Source organism: Phoxinus phoxinus (assembly GCF_949152265.1).
Source record: "Phoxinus phoxinus genome assembly, chromosome: 18".
In the NCBI taxonomy this organism is placed as follows: Eukaryota; Metazoa; Chordata; class Actinopteri; order Cypriniformes; family Leuciscidae; genus Phoxinus; species Phoxinus phoxinus.
In genome coordinates, this window is record NC_136893.1 from 9,530,211 (window position 1) to 9,553,949 (window position 23,739).

Below are 23,739 nucleotides of genomic sequence, written 5' to 3' on the forward strand. Positions count from 1 at the left end.
TGTAATTGTTTATGCATATTTAATTATTGTGAGATCAAGCAATATTTGGTAGACCTGCTGAAGACTCTGCTGAAGAAGACATCTTTCCTGTATGTCACAAATATTATGTTGTTTGAACACTGTATCCATTTTTAATAGTATTCAATTCATGAGTAGCAAACATCTGTATCTATTTATAGAGGAACCATATTTTCTCACGCTCCCTACATCAACCGCTTATACGAGCTAAAGCACAACTGACACATTCAAAGGCATGCTGGGATATCTTGAGGTTTTATTTTTTTTTTTAAGGTTATGCAGTCCACCCATATTATACTATGACAATAGCTTATAAAAGTATTTGAACAATTAATCCAGGACAACACTCATATTATGCAAAACAATTGATTTTAATTAAAAATAAAATAATTTAGGTAACACTTTACAATAAGGTTCATTAGTTAACATTAGTTAGCATGGACTTATAATGAACTGCACTTATACAGCATTTATTAATCTTTGTTAATGTTAATTTCTTTATTAAAATCCTTTTAACATTAGTTAATGCACTGTGAACTAACAGTGAACAGCTGTATTTTATTAACGTACGTTAACAATGATAAACAAATACTGTAACAAATGTATTGCTCATGTTTAGTTCATGTTAGTTAATACATTAACTAATGTTAACTAATGAATGAACCTTATGTAAAGTGTTACCAGAATTTAAAATTTAAAAACAAATACTTGTTTTAAATATAGAATGTCACTTTGTTTGATATGCAATATTTTTTAAGTGTCAAAATGCATTATGGGGCCACTGTGCTGAGAAACACAAGAAACAATCAGCTTTTGAATATACTTTATTACAAATTAGATAAATTTATTCATTCAGATTATGAAAGTAAACAAGAGTGACAGTACATATGAAGGAATGACTCCATTTTACATTGTGAGTGTGTGTGTGTGTGTGTGTGCGTGTGTGCGCGTGTAAGACAAAATGGGCATAAAACGTAATTGTGTCCTGAGAATGGTGTGTGTATGTCTGCGTAAACATAAATGCAGTGCTCATTCATGCGAAATCATTTAATGACAGGGTGGGAGGAGCAGAGCAAGAAGTGAACATCATAATGAATAGTAAATGAAAATGCAGAGAAAGTAGGTTTGGGAAAGTGTCTGTGTTTTGTTTTGGGGGGTTTCGGAGGAGAGTGGCAGTAGTTTGCCCAAGCGAATTGTTCCACAAAAACAAGTAAACCAATATTCTCCCCAGCACTGTATGATATAAGTCAATATAAGCTACATAAACGGGTGAGCTGAAAGTTGAGGCATCACAGTGTTGTACATGCTACTATATTCCTGAGAAGAAAAACACATTATCAGACAGTTAAATAGGAAAGACTTGGATAACCTCAAACAAGACATGAGTTCTTTTTTTTCCCACCAGAAGGAACAAAAGGCTGTAGGAATGAGATCTGAAATTCTGATAATAAATCATAAAGTGTTCAAATACTGATTCAGGACCAGTTTTACACTCAGAGAAGCCCTGAAAAGCCATTGCGGGGTATGGAAACACTGAGCTCAGATCAGTACTGTTACACTGAGATCTTAATACAGGCCAGGATTCTATTTCCTGTTTTGGCTTCTAGTCTGAACAGATCAAAGCCTATGGAAAAGAAAACATTAAACCTTATTATTTTGCTGTATCCTTCCTTTTGGCCATCTGTCTGAGCTCCTTAAAGAACAATTTACAAGAGACTTGTACATGCAACCTTGCATACTTATGATTTTTTGTGTGTTGATTACAACAACATGTCTTACACGCGCACAGACACACAAACAAGTTGACTTCCATCCTTATATCCAATTTAAAAAATAAGAATAGGCTTTCCATGCAACACGTACAACAAATGAAAACCAAACAGAACACATAAATAATGAATTAGGCCATAGAAAACATTTGTAACCACCCTGTGTGTGTGTTTGAGCAGACAGAAGTTTCTTGGGAATAGCTGGGCCGAAGGGCAGCAAGTGTTTTTGGCAGAATGCATTGCTGGCAGTGAGGGCTTCAGACCAGGGGACAAGAGTTACATCACAGGAGAAAGAGGCAAAACCACAGTGTTTCAGTCTATGGAAATGTCAATGACATGGTTCAGGATTCAGAGTCCTGCAGAGAACAGAATTTAATTCAATTAGATATTAATCTAATTGAGTATAGCCAAAAACTCATGAATGACATACAAAAAATCATCCTAATAATCAGTATGTTGTCTGGCTGTCCTGTAAAAATATCTATTTTGTTTTAAGAAGTTTACATTTTTTTATTGGACAGTGAATTGATTTAAAGACTGGTGGGGGTGTGTTTGTACCTTTACGGAGGGCAAACGGAGGAATGAGGACACTGTGTTCGTCTCTTTAGACTGGAAGAAATCCTCGTAATCCTGAAAAATAATCGAATGATAATGACTGAGTAGTTTATAGCAACTGCAACTGTGTTAATTGCACTGTTTGTCTTTAAAATTGGATATCTGCAAAACACCAAACTAAACCTACTGATTGAGATGATGTAAACTATGGCATTAAACATCCATTAACATGATCTTAACATGAAATTATATATATATAGTTTTCTTAATATATTCCTTTTAAAATAAATAACAATATCTCTCTATATGTAAAACCTATTAGAAGTGTCAAATATATCCTGCCCTCTATTTATGTCAAACAGTTAATCGCTGCGGATCTGCTGTTCTGATTGGCTAAAAGAGGTGCTGGGGGCGGGGTCTGAGTAATCAGGATTATTTTGAGATTAGATCATTTGGACACCTAGCAAAATCCATTACTGCCATGAGTCATTCACAAAAATATACAAACCTTACCTTAACTCAAGCGTTGAGTGATGGATCATTTCTAATTTAAGAATCAAACTCAAAAATGTCTTTCTGATACTTCAGCCATGTATGGCAAGAGAGTCACGGTGACATATTACACTACAAATCTAATGACTAAATAGAGTATGTGAATATTAAAGTGTGTTTTGCTTGCAAAATCTGTCCTTTTTCAGAGTCCTGCAGAGTAAAATTCTTTAAACTTGGTAAGAATTAGGCATGAAAATGTCTTACCCTTTTTCACTATACTTTATATAAGACATCTCATGCTTTAATGTGATTGGCTAGAGAAAACACAATAAATACTACACTAGAATGTAACTGGCTGGAAAAGAGAGCCGTGCTGCACAGTTTACACCATGGATTTTTTTTAACATGTAGCCAATTGATTTTTAATAAACATCCTCTCAAACCAACCCAATGTACTCATTGGCCAGACAGAGAGCTTTTAGCTCATCATTGATTAAACTGTTTGAGAGAAAGAAGAGTACTACTTCAGCAGACCCCTCCAAATCCCTGAGACATTTTACTAAGCCAATTAATACCATTTGAATTAAGGTCTGTATATTGATGAAGATATTACCAGTGTGCGAGGATCTATCCAACAATAGCTTCTGATAGAAGATCATCGGTTAATCTTTGAACAAGTTAATGATGTTTTAAGGGGAGAGGTTACATTTGTCTATCCAGTGTTAGACATATCAAGCATATTGATTTTCTTAGTTAAAAGAATGGCACATGTTTGCCGGACTCACGCCGCAGTAGTCGTCTCCATTGAAGATCTGAGGGGCTAGAGGATTGCCCTTTTCAGGTCGCTTCTCCTCAGGAATGTTCCGGTACATCCAGAACCTCTGATCCTCCAGCATAGTGATGTCAACCTCCTCAAAGTTGATCCGGTTGGCCTCCAAAAATCCCACGATGGCTTGCTGGTGTTTCTTCACCTGAGGAATCACACAGTGAAGTTCTTCGGTCAATGATGATCTGTGGTAGTTCTTGAATGATCTGTTATTAAGATTATTAGGGCTACTCTCAAATTAGAACTTGAGTATGAGCATTTGTGCATTTGCATGACCATTTTTGGACTGATCATCCTTGTAATTGTCAGCATTGAACTTTTTTTAATCAGGGTTTCCACGTTATACATTTTTGTGTGCATACGTGTTCATTTGTCTATTCTAAAAACACACAGATGGACATTCCCATTAGCCAGATGTAGGAGGAGAGTATTGATCGACAAAGAGGGATTCATTTGAAAGGAAATGGAAAACATACTGCTGAAATGTACACAGCCTAAAAATATCTTCAGAAAATGATAAAATACTTTGTGTGTCATTGTGCTGTTCATTGTGAGTGTCCATTTGTGTGATTTAAAATAAATAAATAATATCATTTTTTTGTCTGGAATCCTGTGTTAGGCTCTGAATCCTTCCCCATTAAATAAATATTTTGTCCTTATCTTACTCACCTGTCTGTCACCCTCTGCTCTCACTGACTGCCTTCACTATGTTTAAAAACTCAAGCTTCATTCCAGTGCAACAATGCCAAGAAAAGTAGACTCTCCAAAGTATAAACATGTCTTTTTTTATTTTATTCCTAGCACTCATAGTTAATGAGTGCATTAAGAATAGGCACACAGAGATGAAAAAACTTTCAAAAGAATAACATTACTTTTAAAAAACCCTTCCTTATAAGAACACGGTAGACTTGAATTGATGCATCAGTTTCAACATTTAAAAAGCAATAAAACTGAAAAGTATTATTAAAAGTATATTAAGTTAAAAAAAACATACCAATGACTGAATGTCCATTTATCGCTTAAACTATCCCTTCAACATAAAAATGTGTGTACACCCATACATATTTAAACACACACACAAAGGTAGGCTATGCGATGTTTTATTAACACTTTTTGTTATTGTCACGATATGTCCCAGATAGCAGACGGATGTGGGCCACTTCAGGCAATGATGCGGCACTGCAGGCATTCTTATGGCCCGGACCAAATGTATCTGAGCCTAAAGTGGCCCACATGTAAAATGGCAAATATGGCCCAAATATTTAAAATCACATGTGGGCCTTTTTAGGCAAAGATGCGGCACTCGTGGCAATGTGTAATCTGAATGTGAGCCTAAAGTGGCCCATATGATAGATAATGATTATGGCCCAAATATCACAAACCAAATGTGGGCCACCTATGGCAAAAACGTGGCACAATCAACAATGACTACTCTGGATGTAAACCAAAAGTGGCCCACATATAATGCAGCAAATGTGGCCCAGTTATCTTAAAACATATCTGGGCCAGTTTTGGCAAAGATGTGGCACAGTGGCACTGGCTCATCTGGATATGAGCCAAAAGTGGCCCACATATAATGCTGCAAATGTGGCCCAGTTATCTTAAAACATATCTGGGCCAGTTTTGGCAAAGATGTGGCACAGTGGCACTGGCTCATCTGGATATGAGCCAAAAGTGGCCCACATATGATGCTGCAAATGTGGCCCAGTTATCTTAAAACATATCTGGGCCAGTTTTGGCAAAGATGTGGCACAGTGGCACTGGCTCATCTGGATATGAGCCAAAAGTGGCCCACATATGATGCTGCAAATGTGGCCCAGTTATCTTAAAACATATTTGGGCCAGTTTTGGCAAAGATGTGGCACAGTGAGCACTGGCTCATCTGAATATGAGCCAAAAGTGGCCCACATATAATGCAGCAAATGTGGCCCAGTTATCTTAAAACATATCTGGGCCAGTTTTGGCAAAGATGTGGCACAGTGGCACTGGCTCATCTGGATATGAGCCAAAAGTGGCCCACATATAATGCAGCAAATGTGGCCCAGTTATCTTAAAACATATCTGGGCCAGTTTTGGCAAAGATGTGTCACAGTGAGCACTGGCTCATCTGAATATGAGCCAAAAGTGGCCCACATATAATGCAGCAAATGTGGCCCAGTTATTTTAAAACATATCTGGGCCAGTTTTGGCAAAGATGTGGCACAGTGGCACTGGCTCATCTGGATGTGAGCCAAAAGTGGCCCACATATAATGCAGCAAATGTGGCCCAGTTATCTTAAAACATATCTGGGCCAGTTTTGGCAAAGATATGGCACAGTGAGCACTGGCTCATCTGGATGTGAGCCAAAAGTGGCCCACATATAATGCTGCAAATGTGGGCCAGTTATCTTAAAACATATCTGGGCCAGTTTTGGCAAAGATATGGCACAGTGAGCACTGGCTCATCTGGATGTGAGCCAAAAGTGGCCCACATATAATGCAGCAAATGTGGGCCAGTTATCTTAAAACATATCTGGGCCAGTTTTGGCAAAGATGTGGCACAGTGGCACTGGCTCATCTGGATATGAGCCAAAAGTGGCCCACATATAATGCTGCAAATGTGGCCCAGTTATCTTAAAACATATCTGGGCCAGTTTGGGCAAAGATGTGGCACAGTGAGCACTGGCTCATGTGGATGTGAACCAAAAGTGGCCCACAAATAATGCTGCAAATGTGGGCCAGTTATCTTAAAACATATCTGGGCCAGTTTTGGCAAAGATATGGCACAGTGAGCACTGGCTCATCTGGATGTGAGCCAAAAGTGGCCCACATATAATGCTGCAAATGTGGCCCAGTTATCTTAAAACATATCTGGGCCAGTTTTGGCAAAGATATGGCACAGTGAGCACTGGCTCATCTGGATATGAGCCAAAAGTGGCCCACATATAATGCTGCAAATGTGGCCCAGTTATCTTAAAACTTATCTGGGCCAGTTTTGGCAAAGATGTGGCACAGTGAGCACTGGCTCATCTGGATGTGAGCCAAAAGTGGCCCACATATAATGCTGCTAATGTGGCCCAGTTATCTTAAAACATATCTGGGCCAGTTTTGGCAAAGATGTGGCACAGTGAGCACTGGCTCATCTGGATGTGAGCCAAAAGTGGCCCACAAATAATGCTGCAAATGTGGCCCAGTTATCTTAAAACATATCTGGGCCAGTTTTGGCAAAGATATGGCACAGTGAGCACTGGCTCATCTGGATGTGAGCCAAAAGTGGCCCACATATAATGCTGCAAATGTGGGCCAGTTATCTTAAAACATATCTGGGCCAGTTTTGGCAAAGATGTGGCACAGTGGCACTGGCTCATCTGAATATGAGCCAAAAGTGGCCCACATATAATGCTGCAAATGTGGGCCAGTTATCTTAAAACATATCTGGGGTAGTTTTGGCAAAGATGTGGCACAGTGGCACTGGCTCATCTGGATGTGAGCCAAAAGTGGCCCACATATAATGCTGCAAATGTGGGCCAGTTATCTTAAAACATATCTGGGCCAGTTTTGGCAAAGATGTGGCACAGTGAGCACTGGCTCATCTGGATGTGAGCCAAAAGTGTCCCACATATAATGCTGCAAATGTGGCCCAGTTATCTTAAAACATATCTGGGCCAGTTTGGGCAAAGATGTGGCACAGTGAGCACTGGCTCATCTGGATGTGAGCCAAAAGTGGCCCACATATAATGCTGCAAATGTGGCCCAGTTATCTTAAAACATATCTGGGCCAGTTTTGGCAAATATGTGGCACAGTGAGCACTGGCTCATCTGGATGTGAGCCAAAAGTGGCCCACATATAATGCTGCAAATGTGGGCCAGTTATCTTAAAACATATCTGGGCCAGTTTTGGCAAAGATATGGCACAGTGAGCACTGGCTCATCTGGATATGAGCCAAAAGTGGCCCACATATAATGCTGCAAATGTGGCCCAGTTATCTTAAAACATATCTGGGCCAGTTTTGGCAAAGATATGGCACAGTGGCACTGGCTCACCTGGATGTGAGCCAAAAGTGGCCCACATATAATGCTGCAAATGTGGCCCAGTTATCTTAAAACATATCTGGGCCAGTTTTGGCAAAGATGTGGCACAGTGAGCACTGGCTCATCTGTATGTGAGCCAAAAGTGGCCCACAAATAATGCTGCAAATGTGGGCCAGTTATCTTAAAACATATCTGGGCCAGTTTTGGCAAAGATATGGCACAGTGAGCACTGGCTCATCTGGATGTGAGCTAAAAGTGGCCCACATATAATGCTGCAAATGTGGGCCAGTTATCTTAAAACATATCTGGGCCAGTTTTGGCAAAGATGTGGCACGGTGAGCACTGGCTCATTTGGATGTGTGCCAAAAGTGGCCCACATATAATGCTGCAAATGTGGGCCAGTTATCTTAAAACATATCTGGGCCAGTTTTGGCAAAGATATGGCACAGTGGCACTAGCTAGCTCATCTGGATGTGAGCCAAAAGTGGCCCACATATAATGCTGCAAATGTGGGCCAGTTATCTTAAAACATATCTGGGCCAGTTTTGGCAAAGATGTGGCACAGTGGCACTGGCTCATCTGAATATGAGCCAAAAGTGGCCCACATATAATGCTGCAAATGTGGGCCAGTTATCTTAAAACATATCTGGGGTAGTTTTGGCAAAGATATGGCACAGTGAGCACTGGCTCATCTGGATGTGAGCCAAAAGTGTCCCACATATAATGCTGCAAATGTGGCCCAGTTATCTTAAAACATATCTGGGCCAGTTTGGGCAAAGATATGGCACAGTGAGCACTGGCTCATCTGGATGGGAACCAAAAGTGGTCCGTCCATTCATGGCTTGGATGCAACACTTCTGACAATGGCTAATTTAGCTTAAAAAGGAAAGAGTTTGAAACTGTAATGGCCTGAATATTTTTGAAACAACATTTTAACAATATTTTTAGTATGGATGCAGCAGACACTTAGGCTGGATGTACATGTACTTACATCTATGACATATATGCTATTGCTGACATATGTTTTGTAGGTAGAGTGTCTAGAAAAGTTTAAGTGTCTAGGTTCAAACTTATGAGTTTTTATGGTTTTGGGATGTGCAAGAAGATACTTTAGTTGCTGTTTGTGCAAAGCTTGGGGCACAATGATTTTGCCAAGTACATGTTCCTGTATCAAAATATTTTTTTCATCTTGGAACAACAGTCTGTCCATAAAAATAGTCCTAACCCTAAAAATAGTCCTAACCCTAAAAATAGTCCTAACCCTAAACCTACAATCAGAGGGAAATGATAATAACACTGATCTAGAAGCATGGTTACTTGTAAGCCTAAACTTGACATAACTGCAAACTTCAAATCTAATTGGTCGAGTTGAATGCTGTTCCAGGATCAACAAAGATGTTGAGCCAGGAACATGTTGTTGCCTACTCGGTGAAACCTTGCTTATCTCTAACTTCATCTAACTTCTAGAGCAGACCCAGACAAACTTCCAATGGGGCCTCAGGCTCAAGATGACTTAAAATGATGACAAAACTAAAACCATCAAAAATCAAGATATTTCTTATTATTTGGCTATTTTTATAACAAATGTACGGGATTTGTTGTGGAGAATATAAGGGGACATTGAAGTCAAAAAGGTTGCGATTCACGGTTCCTGAAACATGTTAAATATTTTTTTATATTTTTAATATTTTAACATTTAATAAAACATTTTCTTTTTATATTTTAATATATATATATATATATATATTAAAATAAAACAAATATTATATTTTATTATTTTAAAATAAAAAATAAAAAATATTTTATTTAAAATAAATAAACCTTTAATTGTTTTTACATTTCTGGCTAAATATAATTGACATTTATACACCTGTCATATTCAGGCTATAAATAATCTTTCTTAAAAAAAATATAATACTAATTGACAATTGATATAAGAGTAAACGAACGACAAATCAGCAGAAGCAGTCTATGATAAAATAATATTATTATAACTTTTTCAACCATGACAATTCATGACAAAATTGTCCCACTTTTTTGCTTCGGCTTACTACTTACTACTACTAGATCTCTATTTTGTATAAATAAAATATTTACTGCATTTGTAGTTGTCTGTGAAAAAAAAAAAAAAAAAAAATCTAACTGACGATTTGACGGCCCTTTAAATTTAAACGTAGCCGGAAAGCGCGAAAAAGGCGCTCAAACGTCAGAAGATTGTCAGTTGGAGGGAGGACGGACTGCAAAAAGTCAAGGTAAGATCGATATGTTTCTTTTTGTTAGCGATTGCTTCGTTATATCCAGTTGGAGTCCGCATGTTGTGTGATAGAGTTGATGGAATAATTTATATTCGAAGTTACATTATTTTGGCAGTTCAACTCTAAGCTAACGTTACTTGAATGCGAAATGAACAAGTAAAGAATAATTGCGTCGTGGCCGTTACACCTCGGGTGTGCATTATTTTTATAATAATTCAACGGCCTGGAGTCAATTATTCCGCTTATACTACAGTTACCACATCTCGAAATATTGTTCAGATGATGTATTTCAAGACGTTTGTAAAGTTTTTGTCATTAAAACGCTCTTGTATGTAGGACTAATTCCTTGCGCATCTAAACCCATGCTCCGTTGCTAATTCCAGAACGTCATTTTAGAGTTAGTAACGGAGGTCTGAGCCGCTGATAGCAGAGTTATGCTGGACACACTTAACGACTAGAAACATTATCTGACTGTGACTGAACGCGCTGAATACGCGCGCATGATCAGTCATAAGTATCAAATTACATTCACGGCCTTACAGTAAGTGTGTCCCCGGCTTTATGCAGTTATTAATGCAGTTATGAGAGAGAGAGAGAAATGTGCGTCAATATTATTATTTATTTATTAATTGAATTCGTTTTAATTAATTCGTTCATTCTTTTTTTCTATTAGTGACAGATGGCCTAATAAATGAAACACAAAGCCCTTTTAACAAGTATAGGCCTTTCAATAATTATTTATTTGTTAGGCTATATTATCTGCAATAATTACAAAAACTCGTGCAGCAGGACTATCAATTTATTTAAATATTCAGTTTAATTTTCTATTGATTATATTATATATGACTGTTCTTCATTTATTTAAATTAAATTTAAAGTTTTTCTTGTTATGAATTGTATCCTATTTTCCGTTATTACAGTTAACTACGCAAAGTGATATGGAACTGTAATGAGGTCAAGACCTGCCGGAACTACTTTAGCCGTGCGGTTCCCTGAATATAATTGCACACCGTAGAACGTTTGTCAACCAATCAGATTTAAGCATTCAACGGCCCTAGACCTCAAGGACACTGCAACTTCACCTTGTAAGTTGAATATGGAACTGCATCAGTGATAGAGTGGCAGGCCTACAGTAGAAAACAGGTTAAGAAAGCAAGTATCCAAAAATGAGACTTTTCTAAATGCCAACTAAGCGTGAAGTGATATAATGTTAGGGCTGCACGATTATGGCCAAAATGATAATCACGATTATTTTTGATCAATATTGAGATCACGATTAATTATCACGATTATTTGTTGATTTGAACCAAAACACATTTTTGTCACATAGGCCAATTATACATACCTGCTTTCACATTCATATTGTGCTACATTTCCTGCTAATGTACAAATATGTGCAGCAAAATAAAATAGGTTCTCTTATTCACCAAAATTCAGTGCATCTCCTTAAAGAATAAATACAAATAAATCATTTATTATTATTTTATATTGTATTTATAATATTTTATATACATTGTATTTATAATTAATATTAGGATAGACTACCGGTACCTATTATTACATGGCTTGGTTAAATTCTAATGTAGAATGCGGTCTGTTATTTCTTGATAACAGAACTTAGTTCTTTAACGGAAGCAATACAATCGTTTTTAAATCAATAAACTCATTTTTAAATCAATATTTTGTGTCAAATTATTGATTTATTTGTAGGTAGCCATGTAAGTGGGATCCCGATGTCGGTGAATAAAATTCAGAGTCATTGTTATTTGAAAAGTCTCTTGTTATTTGAAGTCGCTCGCGCGCAGACACCCTCGGTCTCTCTCGCGCACTATTGCTCGCGCACAGACACCCTCGGTCTCTCTCGTCCAGTTCGCTTCGCTTTTGTCCAGTCCGGCAAAACATTCTAGTTTCTATATCTAGAAACTAAGCTGCGCGGTGCAGGGAACAACTCTGATTATTGGCTCATTAAGCCACGTGATCAGACAGTGGTTTACTCGTGATCGTGATTAAAATTTTATTAATTGACTGTGCAGCCCTATATAATGTATTTTTAATTTTCTTCTGAATTGGGTAACTGTGAGTAGTGTTAATATAAAACATGTATCCATGGCTTTTAAATGATCTTTTTTAGATTACTGCATTGAGCTTCATTGGAGGAGTTGACATTAAGGATAGCGTTTGGCGGGTTATGGGGCACTGTATTACCAACTCCCTTGGCAAACAACTCAACTGGCGTGGCATCAATGGCAAAACAGCTTTCCACAGACTCCAGCTGAAAGATGTAATTACTGGTAAGTGATACATTTCACTATCTTCAGTCTAATAAGTCCATTCTCTACTTCTTGCATGCTTGATGCATATTAATGCTCAGATTACGAAATTATTAAAAAAGGTTGATTAAAAAAAAGTAAACAGTAAAGCACTTGTACTGCTCTGCCCTGGCAAGGGTATGGCAGCCAGCAGTTTATCACTAAAAGCTTAATTGTGGAAACAATCCCAAACATTGCTGTCCATCCCCACACATACTGTATGGAACTCTCATACAATGAGAAACTGATGCAACAGGCAATGGATATATCCATATTACCTGTTGCATCCCTTATGAAAAAGTATAGGCTAGTTTAAATAAATATATACTTTAAGTTTATTTTATGAAGTATTCTCAAGTAATGTTCAAGTACAGTTGTGGTCAGACTTAACGGCACCCCTGGTAAATATGATCAAAAATAGCTGTAAAAAATAAATCTGGATTGTTTATCTTTTTGATCTTTTATTTTTTAAAAATCTCAAAAATCTAACCTTTCATTGAAGTAAAATAATTGAAAGTGGGGGGTAAATCACATTATGAAATAAATGCTTTTCTCCAAAACACGCTGGCCATAATGATCTTTTGCAAAGATAACAGCTCTGAGTTTTCTTCTATAATGCCTGACGAGTTTGGAGAACAACTAAAAAGAGATCAGAGACCATTCCTCCTTACAGAATCTCTCCAGATCCTTCAGATTCACAAGTTCATGCTGATGCTGCTTCTCTTCAGTTCACCCCACTCATTTTCTATAGGGTTCAGTTTAGGGGACTGGGACGGTCATGGCAGAAGCTTAATTTTGTGCTCAGTGACCCATTTTTATGTTGATTTTTATGTTTGTTTTGGACCGTTGTGTTGGAAGATCCAACCACGACCCATAATAAGATTTATACTTGGGTATAAATCTGATTGGTTTATTTCACGTTACGCCCAAACCACATGAATAATGAAGCTACTTCAGACCAACCCATTTTAGGTTTGCGTCGGACGCAAGAGTCGTTTATCCCGCCGGTATAATAGCGTCAGCGGCCGGGATCCGCCCACAAAGTTACTTGCGTTTCGCGTTTGATACTTGCGTTTCAGATATGCTGGAGTTTTTTTTTGGTGGAGCGAGGATGATATTTCTTGAAGCTCTCCCAAAACAACATGTTTTTTGATGTAGGGGTTGTTTGATATATTTGTTTAGGCTTTCTGACCCCCAAGACTCAAGTAATCTCTGCAATTCTCCATCTGTGATCCTTGAAGACTCTTTGGTCACTCAAACTCTCCTCCTCACCGTACATTAAGGTAATATAGACACACGTCCTCTTCCTGGCAGATTCGTAACATCTTTAGTTGATTAACTTCTTAATTATTGTCCTGATGGTCAAAATGGGGATTGTCAATTCTTTTGCTACTTTCTTAGAGTCACTTTCTATTTTGTGAAGCTCAACAATCTTTTGATGCACATCAGAACTATATTCTTTGGTTTGACTCATTGTGATGAATGATTAAGGGAATTTGGCCTCTGTGTTTCCTCCTATTTAAACTCCTGTGAAACAAGAAGTCATAACTGGACAATTCTATGTTCACCATGGTGTGCTAAAAAAGGTATAATGGAAATATACTTCTGAGATATTTTACTCGTTAAAAAAAATCTAGGGGTACCAATAATTTCATAATCCATAATCCATTTTCTGACGCAGTCCGATTTTCCTAGCAGGTGTCAAACTTGTTCCTTTTGGGCATCTGGAAGCAAAGAGTGTCCTTGGCCATGGCCAAAATGTTCTTTACATTGGCGCTGACAAACTATGCACTTGGCTTGTGGGCCCTAATTGGGTCCCAAGATTTTAAAGGTTGTGTAATCCATCCTTGCATTTACAAATGTTATCTTTTTTTAGGAACTGTCAGAAACAACAGACTGACAGCTGCGGCCACTGATCAAGAGATAGAATCATTTATTAAAAAATGGCTTCATCTTGCAAGTGACCGAGACGGAGGGAGAAGAGAAAGAGAGAAACGAAGGAGGGTCCAAGACACCTGTAAGTCAGTTACATTGTGTTTTTGCTATATGTGTATAATACCATGGTCTGTCTGAATACTTGATTTTGATTGGCTGCAAGGTGTGCATTAAAACATTTGTAACACTTTACAAGTTAACATTAGTTAACTACTTTAGTTAACATGAGGCCAGAACCATTCTTCTACAGCATTTATTAATCTTAGTTAATGTTAATTGTGATGCTTACTAACCCATTATTAAAATCAATAGCTGTATTTGTTAACATTAGTTGATGCACTGTAAACTAACATGAACAAACAATGATTGACTAACATTAAGAAAGCTTAATAAATAATGTAGTTCATGTTAGTTAATACTAGTTAATACATTAACTAATGTTAACAAATAAGACTAGTGTTACCAAACCGTTTAATGCACTGGTAGTTCCAGTCCATTTATTCACCATTCAGTATTAATGTGCTGCTTTCATTAAAGCACATAGAGAGCTGTTTTTAAAGTTTTTAAAACTTGCAGCTTCACTATTAGTAAAAAGTAAAAACAAATTATTTGTTTTTTTTTTATTTAATTTGGCTTCTAAATAGTTGTGCGTGTGTGTTTGTTTTGTATTTCAACACTATTGTATAATCAGCGTTCTGTTACTGAGTCAACAGTTTTTATCATTTGTGTATCCAATTAAGGCTTGCAAGATTGCCATGACGAAGGTGGGCCCAGTCAAGGAGATAATGATGACCAAAGCTACTGGAAACATGTTTTATTTTTATTTAGTTTCTACAATGCTTTCTATGCACATATTTTGTGTTTGTTTATTTTTTTTATATATATATATTTTTAGATTGCTTTCCAGTTTTGAAAATGTAAACTTGCAGTGGGTTGTTCTTTGGCAATATTAATAAATGATGCAAATGTTTTCAGAAATGTGTTTGGATTGTAACTTACCTTAACATAAAGAGGGGCCATATCTCTTTACTGTATGTTTGATATTGTTGATGCAGAGTTCACTTAGTGCGCGCGCACACACAAACACACACAGTTATGGTTTATTTAGTTAATTCTTGGCTAACATGTGACTGATCAAATGTCCTGCTTGTGGACCAGATCTGGCAAACAGGAGTGCATTGCAAAAGTGCCACCATTCCATGCTGCTTTGGCCCACGTGAGGAATGTTGGGAAAGACCAGGGTTTGTGTAAAAATCAACTGTTGCCAGGTGTGGTTTATTTGGTTTGTTGTTGGTTACATGTGGCATTGCTAAGGCTTTCTTATGGCCCAAATGTGGAAAACAGGAGCGGGTCGCACAATTGCCAACATTCCATGTGGTATGTGGGCCAGAGTAAGGTATCAGATCTGAGCCAGAATTAAAATTAACTATGTCACACATTTGTTTTGTTTAAGGTTGACATGCGGCATTGCTATGGCTTATCTGTGGCCCATATCTGGAAAACAGGAGCGGGCCGTCCAAGTGCCATCATTCTCATCTGGCCCACATACCGCGTGGAATGATGGCATTTGGGCGGTCTGCTCCTGTTTGCCAGATTTGGGCCACAATTAAGCCATAGCAATGCCGCATGTCAGCCGTAAACAAAACAAATGAAGCAGAACTGGGCCACATCTAACCCAGACACCAAAATTGCTGTGGCCCAGATCCAGCCCACACTTGACACTTTCATCTGGCCCACATACCGCGTGGAAAGATGGCACTTGGGCGGTCCACTCCTGTTTGCCAGATTTGGGCCACAATTAAGCCATAGCAATGCCGCATGTCAGCCGTAAACAAAACAAATGAAGCAGAACTGGGCCACATCTAACCCAGACACCAAAATTGCTGTGGCCCAGTTCTGGCCCACACTTGACACTTTCATCTGGCCCACATACCGCGTGGAATGATGGCACTTGGGCGGTCCGCTCCTGTTTGCCAGATTTGGGCCACAATTAAGCCATAGCAATGCCGCATGTCAGCCGTAAACAAAACAAATGAAACAGAACTGGGACACATCTAACCCAGACACCAAAATTGCTGTGGCCCAGTTCTGGCCCACACTTGACACTTTCATCTGGCCCACATACCGCGTGGAATGATGGCACTTGGGCGGTCCGCTCCTGTTTGCCAGATTTGGGCCACAATTAAGCCATAGCAATGCCGCATGTCAGCCGTAAACAAAACAAATGAAGCAGAACTGGGCCACATCTGGCCCAGACACCAAAATTGCTGTGGCCCAGTTCTGGCCCACACTTGACACTTTAATCTGGCCCACATACCGCGTGGAATGATGGCACTTGGGCGGTCCGCTCCTGTTTGCCAGATTTGGGCCACAATTAAGCCATAGCAATGCCGCATGTCAGCCGTAAACAAAACAAATGAAGCAGAACTGGGCCACATCTAACCCAGACACCAAAATTGCTGTGGCCCAGTTCTGGCCCACACTTGACACTTTCATCTGGCCCACATACCGCGTGGAATGATGGCACTTGGGCGGTCCGCTCCTGTTTGCCAGATTTGGGCCACAATTAAGCCATAGCAATGCCGCATGTCAGCCGTAAACAAAACAAATGAAGCAGAACTGGGCCACATCTGGCCCAGACACCAAAATTGCTCTGGCCCAGATCTGGCCCACACTTGACACTTTCATCTGGCCCACATACCGCGTGGAATGATGGCACTTGGGCGGTCCGCTCCTGTTTGCCAGATTTGGGCCACAATTAAGCCATAGCAATGCCGCATGTCAGCCGTAAACAAAACAAATGAAGCAGAACTGGGCCACATCTGGCCCAGACACCAAAATTGCTGTGGCCCAGTTCTGGCCCACACTTGACACTTTCATCTGGCCCACATACCGCGTGGAATGATGGCACTTGGGCGGTCCGCTCCTGTTTGCCAGATTTGGGCCACAATTAAGCCATAGCAATGCCGCATGTCAGCCGTAAACAAAACAAATGAAGCAGAACTGGGCCACATCTGGCCCAGACACCAATATTGTTGTGGCCCAGTTCCGGCCCACACTTGACACTTCACGGGGTATTTGGGCCAGATGGAAGTGTCAAGTGTGGGCCAGATCTGGGCCACAGCAATTTTGGTGTCTGGGCCAGATGTGGCCCAGTTCTGCTTCATTTGTTTTGTTTACGGCTGACATGCGGCATTGCTATGGCTTAATTGTGGCCCAAATCTGGCAAACAGGAGCGGACCGCCCAAGTGCCATCATTCCACGCGGTATGTGGGCCAGATGAAAGTGTCAAGTGTGGGCCGGAACTGGGCCAGAGCAATTTTGCTATCTGGGGTCAGTTGTGTTCAGGAAGTTTCAGTTTTCATGGACTTTTAGTTTGTTTTCATTCATCATATGCTCCTTTGTTTGCGTTTTCCTGTCAATCATCAGTTCCCTTGGACACTAATCATCACAGCTGTTCATCATTTAGGTTATCACCATGTGTATATTAGTTCCTCACCATCTCTCTGTTTGTCCGGTCTCGTTTGCGTTAGCACTTGTCTGTATCTGCCTGGTGGATGTTTATTAAACTTTGCATTTATCCTGATCTTCTTCATCTGTCTGTCTAACGCTTGCTAGCAATCATCAATAGAAGTATGTACATATATCTTCTGTGCAAGTCTCAGGACCAAAACATTTTTGTCCAATCATTGCATTCGGTCCGAATACAACGATACGATGTCCTACCTGTCTGTCAACACATGTATTTCCATACCTCTGCTCAAATTGGGTTGTTTTTAACCCAGCATTTTTTAGAGTGTACGATGTACCCACATTGGACCAGAGGTTTAGAAAATTGATGGATGATTCAGCTGCGGGCGCTATCTTCTGGTCAGACACGGGAATTCATTCAGTGTGACCCTCAAAGTGCATTATGGGTATTCTCTAGTCGTTGAGTGTACATCGGTTGTACACTCGTTATTGCAGTGCATTATGGGTGAATGAGTGCACTCGATAAAGTCCACTATGGTTATGAACACCACTAAAGATGGTTGTCCCCTAAAACAGTGCCCTATTTAAGGGTATAAGCGGTGTTTTTGGACAGAGCCACAGTCACAGCCACCTTTTACAGTTCCTCGTGAACCAAAACAACGAGCTTATGCTGCCTTCAGTCCATGTCATAACTGTAATTACAAGATGGCAACCCATGTCATTCTACCGGATCTAATCTACGGATTTATGCATTTTATGGATTTATGCATTTCTATGTCAATACTATCAACACCGAAATTAATCTGCCGCAGTCATGTGGTGCAAGTAAGATCCGTGTAAGTTGTTTACGTTCATTATTATTGCAATGTTATGTGATTTAAGACATGAGGTAGTTTAATGCCGTCTCTCATGTCATGATGCTTTGCAGACTCTGTGCGTTCATGTGTGGCTTTGGAGACACTCTGAAGGGAGTGAGGAATCTTATGCTTTCAAAGCTAGCTTGCTATTGCTAGCCTGTCCAAAATTGCCTACCCTACCTTTAAGATAACGGATTAGCTATATGTAATCCTTTAGCTGATGGTATACATTATCCCTACCTGTAAAACCTTTTTTTAGATAACCCAAATGTATATTGTTAGTATTCAGCAAAATAAAATAATATTTTGGACTTGAATGAAACTACCGGTAGTTAATCTTTTTTCGGTTACCAATTTTCATTGCTCACCAGGCTCCAGGACTGACACATTTTCAACTATATGAGAGGCCTAGTTTCAACAGCTGTATTAGAAGGGAGTGACTTACAAAAACACACACCTACACACCATAGTTTGGCAGTATCAAAGTGTGCTGTAGAGAGAGAGAGAGAGAGATAGTTTTTGGATGTGTCCTCATTGTGGAGGAGGACAGATGGAGTACAAAAAGTCCCCTGCCTTACCTCGCCTTGCCTTCCCTATCTTTGTCTCTCTCTCTTTCTCTGCTGACTTTTGCAAGGCGTGCATGCAGAGCTGTTTAGATTAATTTTGTCACTAAACACACACCTCTGCACATAGAAAGCACAAGTGCATTAAGATCCAGTGATGCATTGATAAGCGAATCAAATATCTCTCACACATAAAGAAAAAGAACGAAAAGTTAGAGCAGCCCTCTCTGTGCTTTAAAAAAAAAAACTCTATAAAATTCCAGCCTTGATAAACAGACAATAGCAGCTCTAGCCTTGTGTCAACCCAGCACAGTCACACAATGCAGCTATTGATTTATCCACAAAACAAAAGACTGAAGACATAGACATTCGCTGTCCATATGATTTATTTGAAGAACTCCACTTTTCTTTCTGCCACAACCTGTTAATAAATAATCAGGAATTGTGTGTTTTGTGGTCTATATATTTCACATCCTCGCAATCTCGTAATTACAACATGTACCACCTGACCTCACCTGACCACCTGACGCTCTGAGTGGAACGGCATGAGTTGTCATCTCAAATAACGGTAATTACGACATGACTTGAACGCAGCTTAAATGAACAGCATTTGGCTGGTTTTTCAAAAGTACATAATGTTTTCAGAGGAAAACTTTTTATTGAGGGAAAAAGTGCACATTTAGAGAAAGATAAAACCCATGAGGTTGAGAGTGTCATTCTGTTCTCTATCAATGAGCTGAATGCAATCTTACCACTCAGACTTTCTTAACATTCTTACTGAGCCTATATCACTGTCGAACCCATTTAACCACTAAGCTTAGCAGACTGAAAATCACTCAGTGAGTGCTCTCAGTCCTTCACATGCATATGCAAAGTGCAATGGTTGGAGGTGGATGAGTGTAACGAGTGGAAAAGGTTAGTCAGAGGTATGACCTTTATAATCCCCTTCTGACCAAAGCTTATGAGAGCTAATGTGAATCAGGGTGTGTTTGTGTAGCTAAACATGAAAAAAAGTAACTCTCAAAATGTGCTGTCATTTAAACAGTGCACTGCACAGACCGGAAATCCTCTTTAGGTACATGCAGATTGGTTTCATCAACCATCACTTACTTCACACAAACATCCTTTTGACACAAAACACATGTTATATAACGAACACATTTGTAATCTTAGTGAACACACACACACACACACTAATGATCATCTTGTTTGCCTTCTACAGAAGAGCGAGAGCATGAAAGAGATGTTTGCCTATATGAGAGCAGTGTGTGCTGACGAGAACATGGAGACTTAAAAATAGCTATTTTTGGGTAAACAATCCGGGTCTTGTAGAAATAAGGAGATAGCGGAAATCAGTGCATAACTCATTTAGGCTATTACCTCATTCTGGCACTATTAGGTTACAATGCTGAAAGTAATTGCCTATCTGACTGCGAACATCAAAAAACACACTTCATCTCCATATCAGAGCTGTCAAATAAACAGTGAGTCACTATACAAACATCATTTGATAACCATCACACACCAAATGAATGACATTAAATACAGGAAACAATAATAAAATTGCACATCCTTCCTTCCAATCTCTGTTCAGAGACTGTGATCTCCTCATTTAAAGAACTAAAAATCAATGTCACTGGAGCAACCAGCTAAAAGGCTGAAATATAATCCCTGCACTGAATGAATCAGGATATTCCTCATGCTTTCCCTGCAGGCTGCATAACAGAGCGATTAAAACCGAGCTGATCTGCACGCCATGCGATCGTGGCATTGGAGTTGGCAGTGGGTTGGTTTGTAGCCTACTGTAAACATGAACTTTGTCCAACCTCTAAGCTTTATGACTGGTTTCAGTGTGCCGAGGTGGACAACAGCTTTGGATTATCTCAAATAAAACATAAACCACCTTCTAACCATTAGATAGATTAAAAAACACTTGATAGAAATCGTTGCTAAACATATAGATCGGAACTGAGCTTGACACTGATTATGTAATGCAATCCATTTTAGATTCATAATAAGTCATGTCTATCCAGAATGTTCTGCACTGTGGCTTGAAAACAGGCACACCTCCAGCTTTCAGTTATTAAGTGGACAAGAGGTCTTTAATGGTGTGCTGTTACCATTGCACGAATAACTACGTTCCATGGTTTATATAATTACCGTGGTAATGCCATTTGACTTAACTACTGTACAGGTGTCACCTGGAAGAGAAAGTGGGTTTCCCATGATGGGCTAAGTTCATAAAGTCAGCGGGGCTTACTTGAAAATAAACGTCAAAAATGCCGTGTTGTAGTTGACATGCATATATAACTCATGTGCACACAAACACCTTAATGAGTGCCATAAATGTATCACAGCAGCTATGTTATTCATTTAAATATGTAATTCTTACATCTGTCTATTTCAATACTTATTATATGGAATAGATTAGAAAAACACCACAGATCACAGAATACAAATTAACTGTTGTTTGACATTATTCCTAGCAACCAGTTTTACAACATGCAACATGCGCGATGTAAACATGTTACTCACCGCGACAGACCCGGACGAGGAGGCGATATACACTCTGACGTAGACCCCGAAGCCATTTGTTTTGAGAATAATGGCTGGCTGATGAAGTTATTGGCTGGCTAGCCGGCTCAGCCAAAACCTAAATGGCTGCTGCAGCCGCCAAACTTTTCATAGCTGCAAATGGCTGAAGCTGCCACTTCGTGTCTACAGATGTCTATATGTTACTGATTTACTAGATCTCAATATTTCCAAGCAATGCATGGCTTACACTATATTTATACAAAATGCAATACAATGTAATAAAGAAAACACCAGATCGCGGAGAAGTATGTTGATTAAGAACGCAAACTTTTGTTGAATTTATGAGAAATCTACAGACGCAAATAGACAAAGTGCAGTAAAATAAAGACCTAAATGTGTATTTCGGACTTTTTTTCACCACAAGTCTGAAAGAAGACATGTTATTGAAGACAAATATCCAAAAATCTCAAAATTGACCAGTAAAAAAAAAAACACGATGTTTTTGCCTGCCGTGTCTCGCCTTAATATAAACACACTGTTATCAGTATTATTTTGGACTAAGTTTTGCACATTTCACTTCAATGTACACTGAAGCATGCGTCGTGAATTAGCAATGTGGAAACGGTGGTTTGTTACTGCAGTAATATCACGTTCAGTGCTATAAATCTCTCCGTTCCAGAATATTTGGTTCATAACATCCATCTTTGATTCAGGTGTTTGTGCAACCGTACCCTGAAGATTTAACAAAAGTCTGGGTAGGCCTAAGTTTAAAAAAAAGTAAGTAGGAATCAGGAAAGTATGTGAGAAGGGAGATCAAAATTACCTTGCTTGCTTCTTTCCGCAATTTCACCTCAGTGCGAGAAAAAAATGCACCGCTTCTTCTGTACGGAAAACGAGCAATTTTAATTGGTCGTCAATTCACTGTGAGTCTGTGTATCGTAGCAACGAGCACAAGTCTGTGCTGTTATGAATCCAGTGGGGAAATAGATATCGTGTATTGTTTTTATATTTCGTGTGTGTATGTCTCTATGTGATAGATTTATTATTTGATGCAAATAATACCGGCTCAGCCAAACTTTATCAGATGGCGGCTCAATTTGGCTTCTGAAATTATTGGCTGGCGGCGGCTGAAATTCTAAATGGCGCAAATGGCGGCGCCTGGCGGCGGCTTCGGGGTCTACTCTGACGACCATCCTAATCCTCACTTGCCCTCTCGAAAAAGAATGAAGACTGGTTAATGTTGCGTTCTCTCGTTCTATAGACTTCTTTGGATCTGCGGTGACGTCACTTCGCCCTTTGAAATTAAAGTGAGTGCGCGCGCCCAGTGTGTTATAATAAAGCCGCTCGCGCTCCATCAGTGCACTTCACTCCACCGTCGGGAGCGCGAGACACTCAGCGCTCAACTCCAGCTCAAGAAGGGAATCATGGGAAATGTAGTTTTAATCTCATAAAAAACGAAGCCTATCCTTGTTGCATTAATCCTTCGTAGGGGATTATCATGTCAAGAACATGACGATAATAATAAATTAGTTAGCATAAATATTATTGTCATCATATTTAGGATGTTGCTGCCAAGTCAATATTGTAATTTCATCATAATGGAAATAGGCCTATAGGAACACTGTTATAGCCTAATGTTGCCACGCCACCATGTGTTTGTAACCCACTGTTGTGGGAAGAAAGGCAATAACAGTGTGCCTATTACACACACACACACACACACACACACACACACACACACACACACACACACACACAGTCTTTATAGGCAACATTAGTAGTATTTTCACACACAAATTTTTTTTAAGCCAGTTATTTATATTTTTTGCTGTAGTGTGCCAGTGGGAAATATTAATTTACATCTCCAAATATTTATTTTGCCATTAATTGTAATAATCCAATGAAATTTGTTTATGCACTAGGAATCTGACAACAGCCAGTATGCTCCACACTGAGATCTGATCTCACCATCATCGAGTCTTTCAGTGATTACACGAGGAAACAGAATAAATCCATAAGAAACGTCTCCAAGACGCTTTAAGAAAGCGACCTGCAAAGCTACATGTAGGACAAAAGCTGTTTTTTGTTTTGTCATTTTAGTTAATATTTTAACATTGTTCCTGTTGGAAAAATATATAATATG

General features: G+C 39.2%; 1 protein-coding gene and 2 long non-coding RNA genes across 4 annotated transcripts in view; 1 reads left to right on the plus strand and 2 right to left on the minus strand.

Moving 5' to 3' along the window:
- Nucleotides 1-23,739, minus strand: part of LOC306986188 — a 92,393-nt gene that overhangs the window by 10,427 nt on the left and 58,227 nt on the right. The window lies entirely within an intron of this gene.
- Nucleotides 827-22,968, minus strand: sh3bgrl2 (SH3 domain binding glutamate-rich protein like 2). Its single transcript, XM_079589129.1, has 5 exons — nucleotides 22,776-22,968; nucleotides 21,597-21,627; nucleotides 3,620-3,805; nucleotides 2,346-2,417; nucleotides 827-2,143 (listed from the first exon to the last, which is right to left on the minus strand). Exons 1-5 carry the CDS (start codon nucleotides 22,949-22,951, stop codon nucleotides 2,129-2,131), a joined length of 480 nt encoding a protein of 159 aa, XP_079445255.1. The 5' UTR covers nucleotides 22,952-22,968; the 3' UTR covers nucleotides 827-2,128.
- Nucleotides 9,854-15,509, plus strand: LOC306986187. 2 transcript variants are annotated; one of them, XR_013794923.1, is made up of 5 exons: nucleotides 9,854-9,923; nucleotides 12,058-12,217; nucleotides 13,418-13,518; nucleotides 14,112-14,252; nucleotides 14,911-15,509. It is a non-coding gene; the product is annotated as an uncharacterized lncRNA (long non-coding RNA). The 2 variants fall into 2 exon arrangements; XR_013794924.1 differs by lacking the exon at nucleotides 13,418-13,518 and having other exon boundaries at nucleotides 14,911-15,508.

Bases quoted from the DNA above. Each gene is read 5' to 3' on its own strand.
- sh3bgrl2 (XM_079589129.1), bottom strand. From the start codon at position 22,951: ATGGAGCGCGAGCGGCTTTATTATAACACACTGGGCGCGCGCACTCAC. The intron at 21,628-22,775 runs AGACCCCGAAGC...CTACGTCAGAGT, and splicing joins ATTAGGATGGTCGTCAGAGT to GTATATCGCCTCCTCGTCCG. The intron at 2,418-3,619 runs GTGAGTCCGGCA...ATTATTTTTCAG, and splicing joins ATGGAGACGACTACTGCGGC to GATTACGAGGATTTCTTCCA.